The 20,187-nt window shown below is 39.0% G+C and overlaps 1 protein-coding gene across 5 annotated transcripts in view; it reads left to right on the top strand.

Annotated features, from left to right (window-relative positions):
* The window catches only part of SLC26A3 (solute carrier family 26 member 3), a 66,612-nt gene that overhangs the window by 39,606 nt on the left and 6,819 nt on the right, over positions 1–20,187 (top strand). For all 5 annotated transcript variants that reach the window (XM_030933188.1, XM_030933186.1, XM_030933190.1 and 2 more), the window contains 14 exons: positions 764–874; positions 1,485–1,654; positions 3,326–3,490; positions 5,233–5,385; positions 5,831–5,913; positions 9,367–9,514; positions 9,626–9,739; positions 9,844–9,921; positions 12,930–13,025; positions 14,422–14,528; positions 15,995–16,064; positions 16,157–16,249; positions 17,845–17,940; positions 18,566–18,799. In XM_030933188.1, the coding sequence (XP_030789048.1) occupies positions 764–874; positions 1,485–1,654; positions 3,326–3,490; positions 5,233–5,385; positions 5,831–5,913; positions 9,367–9,514; positions 9,626–9,739; positions 9,844–9,921; positions 12,930–13,025; positions 14,422–14,528; positions 15,995–16,064; positions 16,157–16,249; positions 17,845–17,940; positions 18,566–18,799 (1,718 nt within the window). The remainder of the gene's footprint in view (positions 1–763; positions 875–1,484; positions 1,655–3,325; positions 3,491–5,232; positions 5,386–5,830; positions 5,914–9,366; positions 9,515–9,625; positions 9,740–9,843; positions 9,922–12,929; positions 13,026–14,421; positions 14,529–15,994; positions 16,065–16,156; positions 16,250–17,844; positions 17,941–18,565; positions 18,800–20,187) is intronic.

Raw genomic sequence — 20,187 nt, forward strand, 5'->3', positions numbered from 1 at the left:
TCCCTAATCCCCGGGCCACAGACCGGTACAGGTCCATAGCCTGTTAGGAACCGGGTCACACAGCAGGAGGTGAGTGGCACATAAGCAAGTGAAGCTTCAACTGTATTTACAGCCACTCCTCATTGCTCTCATTACCTCCTGAGCTCTACCTCCTGTTAGATCAGCAGCAACATTATATTCTCATAGGAGTGCAAACCCTATCGTGAACTGTGCATGCAAGGGATCTAGGTTGCATGCTCCTTATGAGAATCTAATGCCTGATGATCTGTCACGGTCTCCCATCACCCCCAGATAGGACCATCTAGTTGCAGGAAAACAAGCTCAGGGCTCCCACTGATTCTACATTATGGTGAGTTGTATAATTATTTCATTATATATTACAATGTAATAATAATAGAAATAAAGTGCACAAAAAATGTAATACACTTGAGTCATCCCAAAACCATCTCCCCTTCCCTAGTCAGTGGAAAAATTATCTTCCATAAAACCAATCCCTGGTGCCAAAAAGTTGGGGACTGCTGGTTTATGCCATAGATGTCATTTCTAAGAAACCATTGATGAATCCAAGGTCATAAAGATTTATACCTGTGCTTTCTTCTAAGAGTTTTATAGTTTTAGTTCTTACATTTACATCTTTAATATATTTTGAATTAATGAGGTAACTTATTTTTAGGGTCCAATCCTAAATACCATAAGAACCAAATGAGAATGTCTTTGATTCCTCTTGTACAAAATAAGGACTCTGCTGCTTGTGTGTTTATAGGTTTAGCATTTGCTCTGCTGGTCACCATCCCCCCAGGCTATGGGTTGTATGCAGCCTTTTTCCCAACTATAATCTACCTTTTCTTCGGCACTTCCAAACACATATCTGCGGGTAAGTCAGTTACTGAGCTGATTAATGCTCACATTGTTTTTTCTTTATGAATTTTATTAGCCATACATTGTATCAATTCCAAATTGCACATAATCCAGGAGAAGAGTCATGGTCTCTTGTGAAAATTAGGACCAGGGTTTGAGAAGGAGGGCAGGGTCACAGATGGCAGTCATTTTATTTATTTATTTATTTATTTATTTATTTATTTATTTATTTTATTTTATTTTTTGAGATGGAGTTTTGCTCTTATTGCCCAGGTCCTTGGAGTGCAATGGTGTGATCTCGGCTCACTACAACCTCTGCCTCCCGGGTTCAAGCGATTCTCCTGCCTCAGCCTCTCAAGTAGCTGGGAATACAAGTGTGCGCCACCACGCCCGGCTAATTTTTTGTATTTTTAGTAGAGATGGGGTTTCTCCATGTTGGTCAGGCTGGTCTCGAACTCCCAACCTCAGATGATCCACCCGCCTCGGCCTCCCAAAGTGCTGGGATTACAGGCATGAGCCATCACACCTGGCCTCGCCGGTCATTTTATATGCTCTTATTCTGTGGTTGAAAGACAATATGCTTTAGGGAGGCATATACTGACCAAGATTCACCCACTGTTAATTAGGTCCGTTTCCGATTCTGAGTATGATGGTGGGAGCAGCAACTGTAAAATTAGCTCAAAGTTTCCCTGGAAATACAGGATCGTCCAACAACTCAACGAGTAATTTTTCATCAGTGGATGACTACAAGGTGACGGTGGCAGCATCAATCACAATTCTTTCTGGAGTAATCCAGGTGAGCACCTTCTCATGTAACTTGCCCACCTCAATCTGTTTGCCTTGACTGGTACACATCTCTCTGTTTTTCCTCGCCACTGCCACTCCTCCCCATATTCCCTTTAGTTTATGTCTCTCCCTCGTGGCCCATAAGAAATACTGTAAGAAGGGTCACTCATCACAACCAGAGGGAGAGGAATGGGTCAACAGTATAAAAATGAATGAATATGGGTCTAGACGGAAGGAAGAAGGGGAATGGAGAGGCACAAACAGTGACAAGTGAAATGCTTCAACATATATCTGGGAATTGATAGACTTAAGAAACAGCATATCAGGAACTGATAGAGTCAAGAAACAACTGTATGCAAGAAATCATCATACTGGTGGCTTTAGAATTTTTTTCTTTAAATCTTCAGCAACTGTAATCTAGTTGGAAGGGATGGGGGCTTTGAACTGCTCATGTCAGTTTTGGGGAAAACTGAAGAGGATTATGGTAGAGTCTCACTCCCAAGCCATATGCTGACACCCCTACTGAATAGTGAAAATGTCGTGGACTTTTTGAGATGTTGCCTAAGTTTATGGATAATGATATTATTGGTTAAGACCATTTCTTAAATAAAGAAAAAGTCAGTTTCTACAAGGACATAAGCATGTGTCTTATTGACAATTTTGCTAGTTTTTTCTAATACATTTCTGAACCTAGTATAGAAATGGCACCCAGCTGGGCTTTGGGCAGCCAGAGCTCTGGCTGCAGTCTGGAGACATGAGCAGAAAGACAGGTCAATCATCCATGGGAAGGAGAATCCACCCAATTTACCTTATTGCAAAACAATGATGCTTTAGGGGGGAATTAACCATCTTTTTCTCCCAGCTAGAACCAGTTATTTCTGATGTCCAATATGCAGTTATGTATTTCTTAAGCGAATTGAGCAACTTTGAGGAAATATCAGTAGACACTCACTAATGCATGCTCCAGCAGCTAGAAAGTATAACTTAAGGCCGGGTGCAGTGGCTCAAGTCTGTAATCCCAGCACTTTGGGAGGCCGAAACGGGCGGATCACGAGGTCAGGAGATCGAGACCATCCTGGCTAACACGGTGAAACCCCGTCTCTACTAAAAAAAAAATACAAAAAACTAGCCGGGCGAGGTGGCGGGCGCCTGTAGTCCCAGCTACTTGGGAGGCTGAGGCAGGAGAATGGCGTGAACCCGGGAGGCGGAGCTTGCACTGAGCTGAGACCCGGCCACTGCACTCCAGCCTGGGCGACAGAGCGACACTCCGTCTCAAAAAAAAAAAAAAAGAAAAGAAAGTATAACTTAAAATTACATCAGCAAATTTATGAGGGTTGATGCTAGGTAAGATTCTGCTAGAAAAGGCCTGTGAGTCTTCCAAAGACACCACACTTAAAAATAAGGGTGGGCGAATAAGCCTGTTACTTCTTGGGGGCAAACTAGACTCATATCCTATGTGAATACCATGTAACGTTCCACCTGGACGATGGGGTGGAAGGGAAGGAGAGGAAGGAGCCTGGATGGGAGGTGTCCCTGGAGGCAGGGACATTTGCTTCCTCAAGGCATATACATACAGGTTGAGCCTTTACATTCTGTGTAATATTATTTCAGTTGCGGATCTTTGAGTTTGCTGAGGCATACTCCTAATCTATGCTGACAAAGGTTTTTGTTCTCTTTCCAGTTGGCTCTGGGGATTCTGCGGATTGGATTTGTAGTGATATACCTATCTGAGTCCCTCATCAGTGGCTTCACTACTGCTGCTGCTGTTCATGTTTTGGTTTCCCAACTCAAATTCATTTTTCAGCTGACAGTCCCATCACACGAGGATCCATTTTCAATTTTCAAAGTAAGTATTTCTTTCACTTAAAAAATACTGAAATACATGAAACTCACTACTGTATTATTAGAGAGCTTTCCTTTAATGCCTTTGCCATGGGGTTTACCTACAGATTGTAAAATGTATTCATATTAAAAAAAAAAAAAAAAAGTTAATCCAGGCGTGATGGTTCAAACCTGTAATCCCAGCACTTTGGGAGCCTGAGGCAGGAGGATCCCTTGAGCCCTGGAGTTCAAGACCAGCCTATGCAACAAAGTGAAACCTCACCTTTACAAACAATAAAATAATTACCTGGGCATGGTGGTACACATCTGTAGTCCCACCTTCTTGGGAGACTGAGGCAGAGGATCGCTTGAGCCCGAGAGTTAGAGGCAGCAGTGAGCTGTGATGGCGCCACTGCACTCCAGCCTGGGCAATAGAGCAGACACAGTTTCAAAAAAAAAAAAGAAAGAAAAGAAAAGGTAGCAAGAAGAGAGCAATACTGAAAGTCAACCATATCTACCATACAGCTAATGTGAACAACAAAATTAAGTAACACTTACATTTGACTTAAGTATTTTCCAAAAGGAAAATATAGATATATATTTATATATATATAAAATAAATATATAAATATAAAATATTTATATATTTTATATATATTCACACACACACACATATATATGTTTTTAAAGCTTTACCATTTTGTCCCAACTTTTAAAATGTTTCTAAAAATCTTATTTTGAAAGAAATTTGCTAATTGAGCTACGAAGTTTTCCTACTTCTTGAAAAGCAGGTCTCATTCTTTTAGAATTGAAGTTCTTGGGTCCTTTTTGCATCCTATTTAGAAAACAAAAGACAATTTACCAATATGTAGATAGGGCAGCAGTTCTCCCTTCCTCCAGAGGATGCAAAATAGAACAGATAGTGTTCTTAGTTTTAAAACTTGGGACAAAATGGTAAAGCTTTTAATAACATAGATTTTGTTTTTTGGAAATATACTTGAGTCAAATATAAGAGAAGTGTTACTTAATTTTTGTTGTTAACATTAGCTCGATGGTAGATGTGTTTGATTTTTAACAACTCCCAACAGTTTTTGGGAGTTGAGACAGAACTTGCTCCAAATTGGAACCAACACTCTCTCACTTCTATCCAGAGGTATTCCAGAAGTGGAGTGTTCTAGAAGCAATTTGGGATCCAGTTTTGGCCCGCTTGAGCTTTTTGGGGTACGTGGATATGGAACCCAACTAGTTTCAAGAAGTAAGACCATGCATAGTGCACAGTTAGCCAGAAAACTATTTTCCAAAAGTGACATAGAGAGTCAGCTAAGAAATGTGAGGGGATCTAAACCCCCAAAAAGGGCCAGGAATTGAGCATACTAAGCAAAACTATCAAAGATCAGAAGTTATTCCCTGGACAGAGTAGTGATGGCTGTGAAATAAAAAATGATGACCAAAGAGACCTAATAATGGCAGGAGACCAGTGGTAAAAATGTGAAATTTGACACTAGCCAAAGAGATTCCCAGCAAAAATGCCAGAAGCATTCTTAAACTAGTGTGCCACCCACACTATGCTAATTTACTCTTCTCATATCTCCATCTCTACTCTCTACAATTTCACACTCACAATTAAACAGGAGCAGAACAGGAAATCGCTATCAGTCTCTATCAGTCTTTTTGCTTCCATGTTTATTTTTATTCGTTTGGAGATGTGTTGTATCCAAATTATGCATTAATATAGGGCCTTGGTGATTTTTGTTTTTCTAATTGTAGGTACTATACTCTGTATTCTCACAAATAGAGAAGACTAATATTGCAGACCTGGTGACAGCTCTGATTGTCCTTTTGGTTGTATCCATTTTTAAAGAAATAAATCAGCGCTTCAAAGACAAACTTCCAGTGCCTATTCCAATAGAATTCATTATGGTAATTGATCATTTTCAGACTCTGTCATAGTTACTCTACTGTTTTTACGTTGTAAATCCTTCACCATCTGTAGCTCAGGAGGTTTTAGTGGGGCAGGTCATCTCTGCAGTTTCTGGGCATAATGTTTCGCATGGCTTTCTTCTCATTCAGAATTTAATAACTTCCTCTTATGATTTTGAGTTAATTTTTTCCATGTGAGACAAGGAGAGTGCAGAGAGCACGACCTTTGACAAAATGTCGTGGTAGAGCCATTTGAATTAAAGCTGTGGTTCTCAATCCTGGCGGCATGTTAGAATTGCCTCCGAATTTCTTAACAAGTAACAAAGCCTGGGCTGGAGTTCTTATTTAACAGGTACAGAAGTGGGTTTTGGCAATTTATTTTTTTCAAAGCAAAACTCTTACTTGCATCTCACATTTCTAACCTGGGCCATTTGCAACTTTGCAGACCGTGATCGCAACAGGTGTATCCTATGGCTTTGACTTTCAGGGAAGGTTTAACGTGTCTGTGGTTGGGAAAATGAATCCTGGGTAAGTGTGTCTTCCATGATGGCATCACCATGCACGAAGCAGAGAGTTAGCAGTAGTGACAGGTGAGGTACAATCCGAACTGCAGGTCACCCTGCAGGTAACTCTCATCAGAATCCTCCCTGCACCCTGCATCCCTAAGGAAGACTCACTGCTTTCCTTCTAGGAAGGAGCTACAAAGAAAAGCAGGGTCTGCAGTTCCTTTTTTTTCAGCCTCCCCACAATGAATGCAGTTCTTAATACCAGAAAGTTTCTACTTGTGGAAGAACTCACAAACAAGACAAGCAGGGATGCAGACCAGCAGAAACTCACTTGAAAGTAAAAGTTAGCAAACTAGTGAAAGCATACAAATAGGCAAAGTAAGGCCAGACACGGTGGCTCATGCCTGAAATCCCAGCAATTTGAGAGGCCTAGGTGAGAGGATCACTTGAGCCCAGGAGTTCAAGACCAGTCTGGGCAACACAGCAAGGCCCCCATCTCGTTTTTTTTTTTTTTTTTTTTTTTTTTAAACATATAAATAATACAATAAAGAAAAATAGGCAAAGTAGATGGCTTCTCCTTATAAAGAAACACCAAGTGAAATCAGATTTCCTTGTCCATAAATTACTAGAAACAATATGTAATGCTTTGTTTGAAGTTACTGAAGCCAAGTTCTGAAAGTTCAAAAGAGACACTGAAGGAACGCAGACAGGCCACGTGAGCAGTCCAGATGAGCACACTCTGTCCTTTCTCGCGATCAGATTCAAAACAAGGGTAGGGCAACTTTTCCCACTGCAAAAGGATGAGAAGCCCGGTCTGTACAAGAATTTTAAAATGTACTTCATTACATTTCGTGGATTGAGAAGGAAGATCATTTTGTGCTGTTTCTTCTAACCATAGCATCAGTTTCTTCCAACTTACCAAGGAAAGGTTTTCCTGTTTTATTTTTTTAAAAAAGACTTCTCTCCCTCTCTGTGCTTAACAAGTATTTGAGAATTCCAGAAATCAACATTTATATGTTTTTTTTTTTTTTTTTTTTTTTTTTTTTTTTTTACTTTAAAACAGCCAAATTCTTTTAAAGGCAAATATATGTATTTTTTATTTTTTTAAAGAAAAAAAATTTTATTACCAGATCTTCATGTGTTATACTTCATGAATCTCAAACGTCACTTTTAATTTTTAAAGTTTTAAAGTGGAAATTAGGCTGAAACTGAAAGACTATTTCTAGGGTTTCCTTCTAGTCTGCCACTTTCAAGTGATTTCACTTAAGTTAAACATCTTGGGAGACATAAACCAAATAGAAAAAATAAATAAATAAATGTAAAATCAAACAGGATCTTGTCAGAAGGGTTTGGAAAATAAAAGATAAATTTAAGATCACTGAGTTACACCTTAAACACCTCAACAACAGTCTTATTTAGTGAGTATATTTTCAATGTCAGTGTACCTCTCTCCACAGTGTGTGGGGTATGGGAACGGGTAACCATTACATTCAACAGAGAGGCAGTGTAACCTAGTAGGTAAGCTCAAGTGTTCTAGAGACAGAGTGCCTGAGATTTGATTCTGACTCACTTTTTGAGCTTGAGCACATTACCAAAAACTCTGTGCCTCAATGTCCTTGGCTGTAGAAATGAGGCTAAAAATACTAGCTATCAAGTAGGATTCTTTTAAGAGTTAAGTGAGTTAATACATGTAACATATTTAAGTGCCTGACTTACAATAAATGTTCAAATTACACTACTATTGTTACTAGTTTAACACCTAAATTAGGTAGCAAGCGCTTGAGCTTTTTATGTTCCATTTTTTTTTTCTGGGTGATAATTGAGTAGGTATTTTAGGTTTTTGTTGATTGCAAATAGAATATAACTGGAAGGTAGTGATTATTAATTATTGCTAACCTGCTGTTCATGAGTATGCCACCTTAGAAGTTATTTTGCAAAGTCTCATATACTAAATACAAATAATTTGGCTGAAGAAAAGTGCTCATTGAAACAGTAAAGGAAACATAAGGGGTATATTCAGATTCCAGAGGGATCCTGTAATAATAGCTAACAGGTACTTTGTGTTTTACAGTGTGTAAATAGTATTTGCATTTATTATTTGACCCTCCCACTAAACTGTGAAGAAAAGAGAACAAGGCCGGGAACCATGGCTCACGCCTGTAATTCTAGCACTTTGGGAGGCCAAGGCAGGTGGATCACTTGAGGATATGAGTTCGAAACAATCCTGGCTAACATAGTGAAACCCCGTCTCTACTAAAAATACAAAAATTAGCCGGGCATGGTGGCGGGTGCCTGTAGTCCCAGCTACTTAGGAGGCTGAGGCGGGGGGGTCTCTTGAGCCTGGAAGGTGGAGGTTGCAGTGAGCTGTGCACTCCAGCCTAGGAAACAGGAGACCCCCATCTCAAAAATCAGAGAACAAGTGTTATTATCCTCACTCTACAAATGAGGAAATTGTGACTCAGGAAGGGCAAGTGGCAGAGCCAGGAAATGAACCCAAGTCTTTAGACTGTAAATCTTCATCACACCATTCTGTCTATGGTGTTCAGAGACCAGAACAAAAGAATAATAAAGTCCTGGTTATTAAAAAAACAAAGCAACATTCCAAGCTAACTTTTGGATTTATAATGGCATCAGAATATGGTATAATAGTACTTCTTCAAAATTAGAGCTAAAAATGTGGAACCATAGACATTCACAAAATGTGGAAGAGCAATTCAGAAAGAGTTGATTGGACCTAATTAACCCATTTCCAATAAGTCTGATGTCAGAAATAGACATTTACAGGAGTGGAACATTTTAGTAAATTGATGTTGAGTTTGAGATGCATGCACCTTTTATAATACAAGTAGTAAATATAATTGAACTGATCTACATTCAAGAGGCATAAGCACAGAAGTATGCCCTGTGAGTTGAAGGTTTTTAAGAAACCCACTCTCCATTAGGGTCATGGTTGGCTCTAGCATTTCTGTGTAGTGTAGGGCAGTCCAAGGCCCATCTGTTTACCAGGAGCTTTCCATGAAAGGTTATTATTATCAATGGAAAGAAGACTTTTTTGCTTTCCTTGTCTCACAACTGTGTTTGCTCAAAGGGCCTTCATCTATGGATAACTGTCGGGAGCATTTTGAGTAATACTTTGCAACCCAGCATAACAATACAAGTGGAATAGAAGACATTTTGCAGGAAGCTTATAGGAATACATATGCACATTATAACGTGGTTCTACTGGCAAAATCATATCTCATTTACCACTATCCTTGGATTGAATTTGCAATTTTTTACCAAATTCAGGCAGTGTTGTTTTTCAGCAGTAAGAAAGCAGATTGCAAAGTTGTCAGTGGAGCTAAATTCTTGTTAATCATACTCCAAAGTGAGACACAACTCAGCCTAGATTGCATTCATTCATAGATTTGTCCAATGATTATATCAGTTTATAAATTGGTTGGTGACATTCAGACTTGCTTAATTTTGATTTTAGATTTGAGCCCCCTAAAGCACCTGATGTGACGGTTTTCCAAGACACCATAGGAGATTGCTTTGCCATCGCAATGGTTGGATTTGCAGTGGCCTTTTCAGTTGCCTGTGTCTATTCCCTCAAACACGATTACCCACTTGATGGCAATCAGGTAAGTATACAAACTACACTGGGTCTCAATGGGCAACTTTAAATAATATTTTGCACACATAATATCAATGGTGCCACTTCTGAAAAAGGTTCCTTCTTGTTTTCCTGTCAGGAGTTAATAGCCTTGGGATTGAGTAACATAGTCTGTGGAGCATTCAGAGGATTTGCTGGGAGTACTGCCCTCTCCAGATCAGCAGTTCAGGAGAGCACAGGAGGCAAAACACAGGTATGTCAAGATCTTTGCTGCAAGCACCGTCCTAGCATTAGTAACTAGGAAATTCAAGCCAGGGGAAAAGTTGAGTTGGTGATAATAATTTTTTATCCTCACAGATTGCTGGGCTTATTAGTGCCATCGTCGTGCTGATTGTCATTCTAGCCATTGGATTTCTCCTGGAGCCTCTACAAAGGGTAACACTCTCTTTGGATAGCATCTCTCCTTTTGGTGGTAAATCAAGGACCCTGGTTCTTAAATTCTGAAAGCACAAACTAAACTAGGGGAAAGGAGGTAATGACAAACTCTCAAGTACTCTTCTTAGCCAATACTCTGTGTGAGCCAAAAATATTTCTTTTCCCCTGGCAACGTGTTCTGAATGTTAGGAACACAGATGCCCAACCTGCCTTACCTCCTCTACACTTTGCATGTGCATAGCCCCAAACAGAATTAATGTTGAAATAGGAGGGCACCTGGCACCACACCTTCAACATGCATGCACTGAGTTGAGGTTTTCTTAAAGGTTAAGGTAATCAGGCCCTCTCTCTAATTCAGAGAATGGCGCTACCAGCCACACAACTCGTTCTTAGGAACACACCCTGAAGCTCCTAGAACTTTGGTTTAACTCCAAGACCAACACTGTTGGATTGTGGGATGGGAGTGAATAGCCAGCACAGACCTCCCAGCCCTACTCTCATGCTCCTCTGCCTATAAGCTTGAGGGTTTAGTTTAATGCTTTGTAAACTGCTGCAGTACTCAGATGTAAAACATACCATCAGACCCTGGAAAGCAAAGGCTCTCTAGGAGACAAGACGACAGTAAATATATTGTTCCTGTGGTTTTAATATAATTTTGAGGTGGTACGTGGAGCCCTGCTGACCTCCTTCTAATCCTGGCTCTGCCACTTATTATCTGTGTGATTTTGGGCAAATTACTAAACCTTGCTGAACCCAAGTGTATTTGTAAAATAGAAAGACAAATAATACCCACTATAGAGAGTGACTATAAAAATAAATAAGAGCATGTATGTGAACTACTTAGCTGACGGTTTGGCATATGATAAATACTTGATAAATGATAGTCATTATTGTTAACATTATTATTCTTCTACATTGCATTACACTTCTGGCTACAAAGGACATAGAGATATGATACAGCCCACCAATGTCTATTGGCTGTTACCTAGGCCTTTTTTCCTTGTTGGTTGGTAGCCGAACGGTGACTTTGGTCCCAGGTTTCTAGACTCCCAGTGTGGCCATCTCAAAAAGCTCACTGGCCAAATCCATCTTCAAGCAGGGCAGAGAAAAATTTGCTAAAAATATGCATTCTCCATAGGCTATACTTCTGATTTCAAAATAAGTGGCATAAAAGGAATGAAAAAGTCACCACTAAAGAAACAGAAGAACGTATCTCAATAAAAATAAACACACATACACTCACCCCTACAGAGAGAACTCCACCCTCTCATGCTTCTCCCTGGGTGTAAACTTGGGTTCTACCTAGCCCACATCAATTTGGAAACACTAAAGAAATAATTACCAAATGTTGTCCAAGATTTAATCAAAGCCCCTTTTTAAAAGGGTCCTGTGATATGTTCTTTTTAGATCATTGTGGTCAGGAATGTCTTTGTTTCATTCACCTGAATAACTATTTTGCTTCTTTTTATCATATGAAGGCAAAATAACCCATAGTAAAAGCTCATAATAGATATTTGTTGAGTTCTCACTGCATGTCAGCAGAGCTCTAAGCATTTTATCTTCATTTAATCCTTTATATCAAATGCAGTATGGATACCAGGTTCCTGCGGAAATTATCCCCCTTTCCTTTCTGTGATTTCTTAATGCTCTGTAATCTTTACTTTAAAAGTACTCTGTTATATATGTATGTCATTGTAAATTATTTCAAATTGTTTTTCCGTAGAATACTGACTAGATGGGAAATAATGCCCAATAAAAAAAAAAGAAGTCTCTTCGCACAGGTGTCTCTTGACATATTTTATACTTAGAGAATTTAAAGTCCTGCAAAGTGGAGAGGCCTGTTGTACAGTCCTCTGAATTCTTCACCTAGCTACCACAATGGTGACATCTTACATAGCTGTAGTTCAATATCAGTACAATACATTAGTATAGTATGTTAAGTAGATTACAGACTTCATTCAATTTTCAGCATTTTTTAACTGGCATTCACTTGCGTACCAAATTTCTAGACCATATTCCTTCTAAGTTGTGACTTCTATTCTCACAGTTAGTAAAATTAATTGCTTAGATATTATATTATAAGGATTACCTGTGAAAATTAGAAATAGGCAGATCAGTTCTACCGTCCTCAAGATATAAAAATAAAAACTGTGTATGGCTTTTCTTTGTACATTGTGTTTTCATGGTATAGCAGTATACAAATTCCATACTCTATTCAGAATAAAACAACATAAATTGGCAGGGGGAATGGGACGGTGAGGGGCATGTTCCTACAATTATGTTAAAATCCAAAGAACAAAGAGAATGTACTTAGCTATTCAGCATTTTTCACCCTAACTATCACAATACCTACAAGACAAAAGATCACATTCTGGCAGTGGAAGAATTGGAAGCCTGAAGTGTGGCTGTAGGGATTAGTACTGGCCTGGGAAATACTCATTCATTGGCTCAGCCACTCATTCACTGACTAATTTTAAAGCCCCTCCTATGTGCGTTTAACATAGTAGGTTCTGGGGATACAGCAGGAACTAGATAGATATGTTTCATGCTGTCTCAGAAAGCCCACCTCAAGTCATCTCATTCCAGGACCTCAAGCTCCCCAAGCTATTATTATTATTTTTTTTAACAAAGACCAACCCCCTTCTCCTTGACTCCAATAAACAAACACACATTAGACTGTCTCTGCTTGGGAAGAATTTATTCCAAGTGTTTATCTGTCATATGTCTGAAGGTCTGCCTTTCTCTGTCCCAAGGTGCAGGCTACTAAATGCCATCAGATGATCTATCTCATAATCACGTCACTTTGGTGGGGACAAAGTCATTCATAGGAACAGGTCAGAGTACCAGTTCTGGTGTGTCCTGTGTGGCATCGCACACCGGAAAAGGGTGTATGCTTTGATTTGCTTTGAGGCCCTTTAAAGCACACACTTATCTACAGCCTTCACCTTTGCTTCCATATGATTTATTTCATTAACTTAAAGTACATCTCATGTTTATGTTTTTCACAGTCCGTCCTGGCAGCTTTAGCACTGGGAAACTTAAAGGGAATGCTGATGCAGTTTGCTGAAATATGCAGATTGTGGCGAAAGGATAAATATGATTGTGTAAGTAGAGGCAATAGTATTTGAAAGAGAGATAAATCACAATAGCATTTTAACGTTAATGTGAAATGAATGTTTATATGTAAACTAAGTGAAATTTTGTTTCTATATATCTGTTCAAAATAACCTTAGTTTATTTGTTATTTTTAAATTGCATACTCTAATGATCGTTTTCTCGGACTTTAAAAAAATGGGCTACTTTTAATTTAAAAGAAGAGGCTCCATGAAACACTAGTCTAGAACTTCCTTAGGCCTATTCTAAAAGTTCTTGCAGTAATCCGAAATACCACAGAAACTCTTGGAATTTTAGGGTATGCATGGCTTCTGTTTTTCATTACATAATGTGTTTGTTTTCACAAATCTGTGGAGAACTTAATTTCTGAACATTCCTTTTGGAAATACTCTCATTTGGAAAGGCTCCCCCTTGCTCTCACATGCTTTGCTATTTTAACAAGGTCAAAGTCTGGTGTAAAAATGCTTGCTAACATACCTTTAGGTATTTAAAGATCATAACTAGTAAACTACAGTTGGTTTACTTTTGTGGGGTATTTTAACACCCTTTTGGCATGCTAAAATTCTTATAAAGATAGCAACCATCAATTAAATCCACAGACCAAGAGTAAAACATTAGTATAAGCTCTACCAGTTAATTTGTTGATTTTTTTTTTTTTTTTAAGAGATAGGATCTCCCTCTGTCACCCAGGCTGGAGTGCAATGGTGCCATCCTAGCTCACTATAACCTCTAACTCCTGGGCTCAGGCGATTCCCCTGCCCCAGCCTCCTGAGTGCTATGACTACAGCTGCACACCACCATCCTCAGCTAATTTTTAAAAATTTTTTGTAGAAACAGATTCTCACTATGTTGCCCAGGTTGGTCTTGAACTCCTGGCCTCAAGTGATCCTCCCACCTCAGCCTCCCAGAGTGCTGGCATTACAGACGTAAGCCTTCATGCCTAGTCTAATTTGCTGATTTTAATGAATAGCAGCTGGTTATATTAGGTTGGTGCAAAAATAATTGCAGTTTTGCAATTATAGTTATCACTGTGACAGACAATTCCATTTCCTAAATGGGTTGGAAATGGGATTAGAAATGAATACACTTTCTTTGAATCCTCTTATGTTTGCTTGTGTTTTGGTGGCCCAGAACCTGAGCCAGCAGAAATGACCTCTTGAGACAAGCGTCTTCTGTGCACTTTGCTCCCTTGCCCAAGATGACAACTTCCAACTTCCAACTTCCACCATGTCTGGCAAAGTTTTTAATTTTTTTTTTTTTTTTTTTATAGAGACAAGGTCTCACTGTCTCTACAAAAAAAGAAAAAAAGTTTTTTTAAAGACCCCATCTCGACATTGTACTTTAATCAAAGTAAATTGTAGTGTATGTGTTGCTTTCTTTTCACAGTTAATTTGGGTCATGACCTGCATCTTCACCATTGTCCTGGGACTCGGGCTAGGCCTGGCAGCTAGTGTGGCATTTCAACTGCTAACCATCGTGTTCAGGACCCAATTGTGAGTGCTCAAAGTGCTCTGCATCCAAGCATGCTTGGACCTGCCCAAATCAGAAGAGAAAAAAAAATGCCACTGGCTAAGAGAACAGTAGTTGGTTGATAGGTGTGCATTTCTATCAGGATGGGATAGTTTATCCTCCCTCCAGTTGCTCATCTCAAGGCCTGAAGGGCAATAGCATGGCCCAGCTTTGGAGTATCAGCCCAGGGAGGAGACCTGCTGTTGGTCTGCTCCTGGCTTTGACTCCAGTTCAAATAAATCATATAAATCTCTGAGTCTGTTCTCCCAGCTATAAACCAAAAGTAATTCTATTCCAAGCAGGTTTAATGTCTTTGCCTTGTACTTGTTAAACATGGAAATGTGTTACTGAGACTGTGAGATTCTTTCCATCTAGTGGATGGATTTCTTTTATAGGTTGTTAGATTGCACTCATACCTTTAAAATATGGAGCTGGATTAGAGAACTTCTCAAAGGCTCCTCTTTAAAAATTCTACAAAAGCCATTTGGAATTCTTGATTTTTAATAATAATTCAGTCCAAGCATCTTTTTTGTTATTGTTTATTTATTTATTATTTTTTGAGACAGAGTTTCGCTCTTGTTGCCTAGGCTGGAGTGCAATGGTGCAATCTCGATTCACTGCAACCTCTGCCTCCTGCGTTCAAGCAATTCTCCTGCCTCAGCCTCCCAAGTAGCTGGGACTATAGGTGCCTGCCACTGCGCCTGGCTAATTTTTGTATTTTTACTAGAGATGGGGTTTCACCATGTTGGCCAGACTGGTTCATGAACTCCTGACTTAGGGTGATCTGCCCGCCTCAGCCTGCCAAAGTGCTGGGATTACAGTCATGAGCCAGGCGCCCAGCCTTGATTTTTAAAAATCTTTGCCATGTAACATCACTGCCAAGTGGTTGCTAAGCCTATTTTGAATTACATGGTGTGACAGAGAAAGAGGCTTCCTTGGGAACTAAGGAGTTCTAGAACAGAAGTTGTTATCACAAAGTCAATCCCTGACTGATGGAATACATCGATATTGAAATACTCCTGCACTCTTTCATTTATTTATATTTCATTCCATTATTTACTGGGAACCCATCAAACATAGAGACAAACTGAATGGTCATAAGCAAGTCATTTTACTTTTCCATGTCCTCATCCATACAACTGGGTAATCATATCTGCCTTACCTCATGGAATAACTGTGACATTCAGAAACAAAATGGCAAAAGCATATGGAGTGCTTTGTAAACTGTAACATGACAAATGGGAGGCACTTTTTAGGTGTTGTGAAAGGACACAAAGATAAGTAAAACAAGGTGTTCACCTTCCAGAGCCTCTGATGGCATGATAATTCCCCAACCTTTTACATTTTGAAAAGTGAGCCTGCTTTGGTATGCTGGGGAAAAAATCAGTGTTAGCCTTATAGGCTTAACAAACATACATGAATGATTTACTTGGTGTTTTTCTCCCGACAGTCCAAAATGCAGCACGCTGGCTAATATTGGAAGAAGCAACATCTATAAGAATAAAAAAGATTATTATGATGTAAGGGAGATTCATTTTTTTCTTTGACTTGCTAAATGATATTAAGTATGGATCTAATGGGCACCATCTAACAATGCTTCTCTGCCTTATAGATGTATGAGCTGAAAGGAGTGAAAATTTTCAGATGTCCATCTCCTATCTACTTTGCAAACATTGGTTTCTTTAGGCAGAAACTTATCGATGCTGTAAGGTTTGGGGTTATTTAATTTTTTTCCTTGTAATCTCACTGAATATCTGCAAATGTCATTATTCTGTAAGGTCATTGTTGAGGCTGGGTTATGTCACATATGTTGAGGTGGGGTTGTGTCAGTGTTTTTTGTCCCATGTCCCAGAGCAGATGAAACAACCTTATGGGAGTTTGTTAATAGGTTGGGAAATAAGCCTTTTCAGCTGACATCTAATATAGAAGAATCATTTTCTCAAATTCTCCTGTAGAGTAAAAAAAATTTACCACATTTTGGGCTGCTGGCTTTTAGTAGGTGTCATCCTACAGATTTTCTTTGGGCATCAACTTCAGAAACAATGAAGGAGCATTTAATATTTGACCGCATCATCAAGAGATTCAGTATAGCAGTTGTAAATGAATAGTTAGTACGAATAACAATAAATACTGAGTGTCCCTGGCAAACTGAAGAGATGATGACAAGGAAGCAATCTTGACAGTTAACAAAAAAAATTCAGTCCTCCCTCTTGAAACATGGCTTTGGTCTCTCTGTACCTTGCATAGAGCCTCTGCCTTAAACTTTAACTATTATTATTAGTTTGATATGCATCAGATATTTTTCTACCCACTTTTTTGCTGTTGTTTGCAAAATGAGATTATATTGTATATTTGGTTTTCTGTACTGCCCTTTTCGATTACTCTAGTAAACTTCCATCTAACTATATTTTTTGTCAAGGATTTGTGTTGGTTTTTTTTTTTTTTTTTTGAGACAAGGTCTTGCTTTGTCACCCAGGCTGGCATGATCACAGCTCACTGCAACCTCAAACTCTGGGGTTCAAGCAATCCCCCTGCCTCAGCCCCCCAAGTAGATGAGACTCCAGGCATGTGCCACTATACCCCACTAAATTTTAAATTTTTTGTAGAGACAAGTGCTTGCTTTGTTGCCCAGGCTGCCCTTGAACTCATGGCCTCATGCAATCCTCCCACCTCGGCCTCCCAAAGTCTTAGGATTGGAGGCGTGAGCCACCACGCCTGGCTGAGGATTTTTTTATTACATAATTTGATCCTCCTCTCTTATTTATCTGGAACTAAATATTACAGCAATAAGAATTCATTAGTGTCAAAAAAAAAATAAAAAAAAACAAAGATTACCCTCAAATATAATACTAAAATTATAAAATAAAATTATATAATAAACATACAATTATATAAATTTTAATAAGATAAAAATTACATACAAGCAGAATATTTATGTAGGTGCCACTCATACTCAATAAATAGAAAATAAATAAAATAAAATCCCCTAAGAGTTGTGTAGGTTCCAAACACAAACAGATTCAAACAGAGTTTATGTCCATTCATGGATAATTTATGGATGAATCCTGGACTGTGTTATACAAAAGCTTTTGACTGTTGGTAACTGCACACAGGTGGAGCAGACCATGGATCTGACACAATGTTGTTGCTGATATTGTTTAAACCACGTTTAAATTTTGTCACAAATATTTTTATTATCTGTCCCAATCCCTCAAATCACTCCAGTTAAAGTTGTTAGAATTATGCTATATACATAACAGAATATTGAGTACTCTTGTAACATAGCAATGGGTTTCTCAGGTTGGCTTCAGTCCACTTCGAATTCTACGCAAGCGCAACAAAGCTTTGAGGAAAATCCGAAAACTGCAGAAGCAAGGCCTGCTGCAAGTAACACCAGTAAGTTCCTTGACCACATTTCTATGCATTATACCTAAAAGCTTAGTAAAGGATGATTCAAGGGGTTAGTTCCATTCCTTTAAGTGAAATGCAAGATAAACAAGGGATTTCATGTGTCAATGAGTGTTATATTTTAAAATGACATCCTTTTGAGGGTCTCCCTAAAATTTTTATTCTCCTGGGAAAAGCACCAAACACAAGTGTCTACAATCTTGTTGTTGTTTTGAGATAGTGTCTCGCTCTGTGGCCTAGGCTGGAGTGCAGTGGTGCGATCACAGCTCATTGCAGCCTTGACCTCCCAGACTCAAGTGACCCCGCCACCTCAGCCTGCAAGTAGCTGAAACTACAAGCACATGTGCCACCACGCCTGGCTAATTTTTTAATTTTTTTGCAGAGATGGGGTCTTACCATGTTGCCCTTGCTGGTCTCAAACTCCTAGGCTCAAGTGATTCTCCCATCTCGGTTTCCTAAAGTGCTGGGATTACAGGCATGAGCCACCACACGTAGTCCAATTCCATTGTTTGGCTCAACTCTGAATCAGTGCTTCTGAAACTCACTGGCTATCTCTGACATACACAATGTTTTTCTTGGTCACAGTTTTTACGCTTGTTATCCTCTCCTGCAGAAAGGATTTATATGTACTGTTGATACCATAAAAGATTCCGATGAAGAGCTGGACAACAATCAGATACAAGTACTGGACCAGCCAATCGATACCACAGACCTGCCCTTCCATATTGACTGGAATGATCAGCTTCCTCTCAACATTGAGGTCCCCAAAATCAGCCTCCACAGCCTCATTCTCGACTTTTCAGCAGTGTCCTTTCTTGATGTTTCTTCAATGAGGGGCCTTAAATCGGTAATTTCTTTGTTCTTAATGGAAACAACCAATCAATGACTGAAGGTAAAAAAAAAAATTGTATTTGTGGGCTGGGCACAGTGGCTCATGCCTGTAATCCCAGCACTTTGGGAGGCTGAGGTGGGTGGATCACCTGAGGTCAGGAGTTTGAGATCAGCCTGGCCAACATGGTGAAGCCCCATCTCTACTAGAAATACAGCTGGGCGTGGTGGCATGCACCTGTAATCCCAGCTACTTGGGAGGCTGAGGCAGGAGAATGGCTTGAACCTGGGAGGTGGAAATTGCAGTGAGCCAAAATTGCACCACTGCACTCCAGGAACAAAGCGAGACTCTGTCTCAAAAAAATAATAATTGTATTTGTGGAAGGATGCTCCTTTAGGTAACATGCATTTAATTAGAAGCAAATTATAATCTTAGAATATTCCACGGAGGGAAAGGTGGTGTTCAGTGGACTCTTGAAAACGGCATTTTCCATGAGACTGTGTACTATATTGAAGGGAATCAAATCTACAATACTAATGTATGATGAATCTGCTGGTGGACAACTATGCTCACATTCCTTTCAAATTTCAATTCTGTGGTGTTTTCAAATCTTTGTGGGCATAGTATCTAAATTATTCTGAAATCAGAGAAGATCTGGAAAGGTCCTGGGAAAAAATGTAAGAGTGGATCCTTTTGTTTTACTCCTCATTCACTATAAGCTGATTTTCACATGGCTAAAACCCAAATAGATATATGAAAGAATAAATGTCACATGTGATTTCAAAACACGACTGACAATCAGATTGCAGCCTGTTTTCTTTACACAGATTTATCACATTTCTAAAATAAATTAGTTTCTAACAGAAATGCAGAAACATATAAAAAGAAAATTTAAGAAATTCTACATCTTTCTCTCTTTTTCTTGGATTTTCACAAAAATCTGCCCAAGTGAGAGCTGACCTAAGATAAGACCTATTAAGCATGAACTGGATAGATGTGAACTGGATACAAAATTAGAAAATGGAAGAATTTTTTTTTAATGTTAACATCATGTAACTCTTAAGTCTACTTGCGTTTTCTTTTCTTTTTTTGGTTTCAGTTTTTGCTTATTTTAGCTTTTGATTACTTTAGCTTACTGTTTCTGCATTTTCACACACACACACACACACACACACACACACACACACACACACACATTTATTTTTTGGTTCTAGCAGTATAACACAAAGGACAGGGGCTCTAATTCTTAGTTAAGTGCCTAGAAGAGGTTCTGAAAGTGTTTACTGATGACGGCAATGATATTAATGATCATCTAACCTGATCAACAATATAAGCTACTTTTCTTACCTTCCATGATCTTACTCATATCACTACTAGTATTTGTCCTTAGCCTAGAGACCAGAAAA

This window comes from Rhinopithecus roxellana, chromosome 6 (assembly GCF_007565055.1).
Source record: "Rhinopithecus roxellana isolate Shanxi Qingling chromosome 6, ASM756505v1, whole genome shotgun sequence".
In the NCBI taxonomy this organism is placed as follows: Eukaryota; Metazoa; Chordata; class Mammalia; order Primates; family Cercopithecidae; genus Rhinopithecus; species Rhinopithecus roxellana.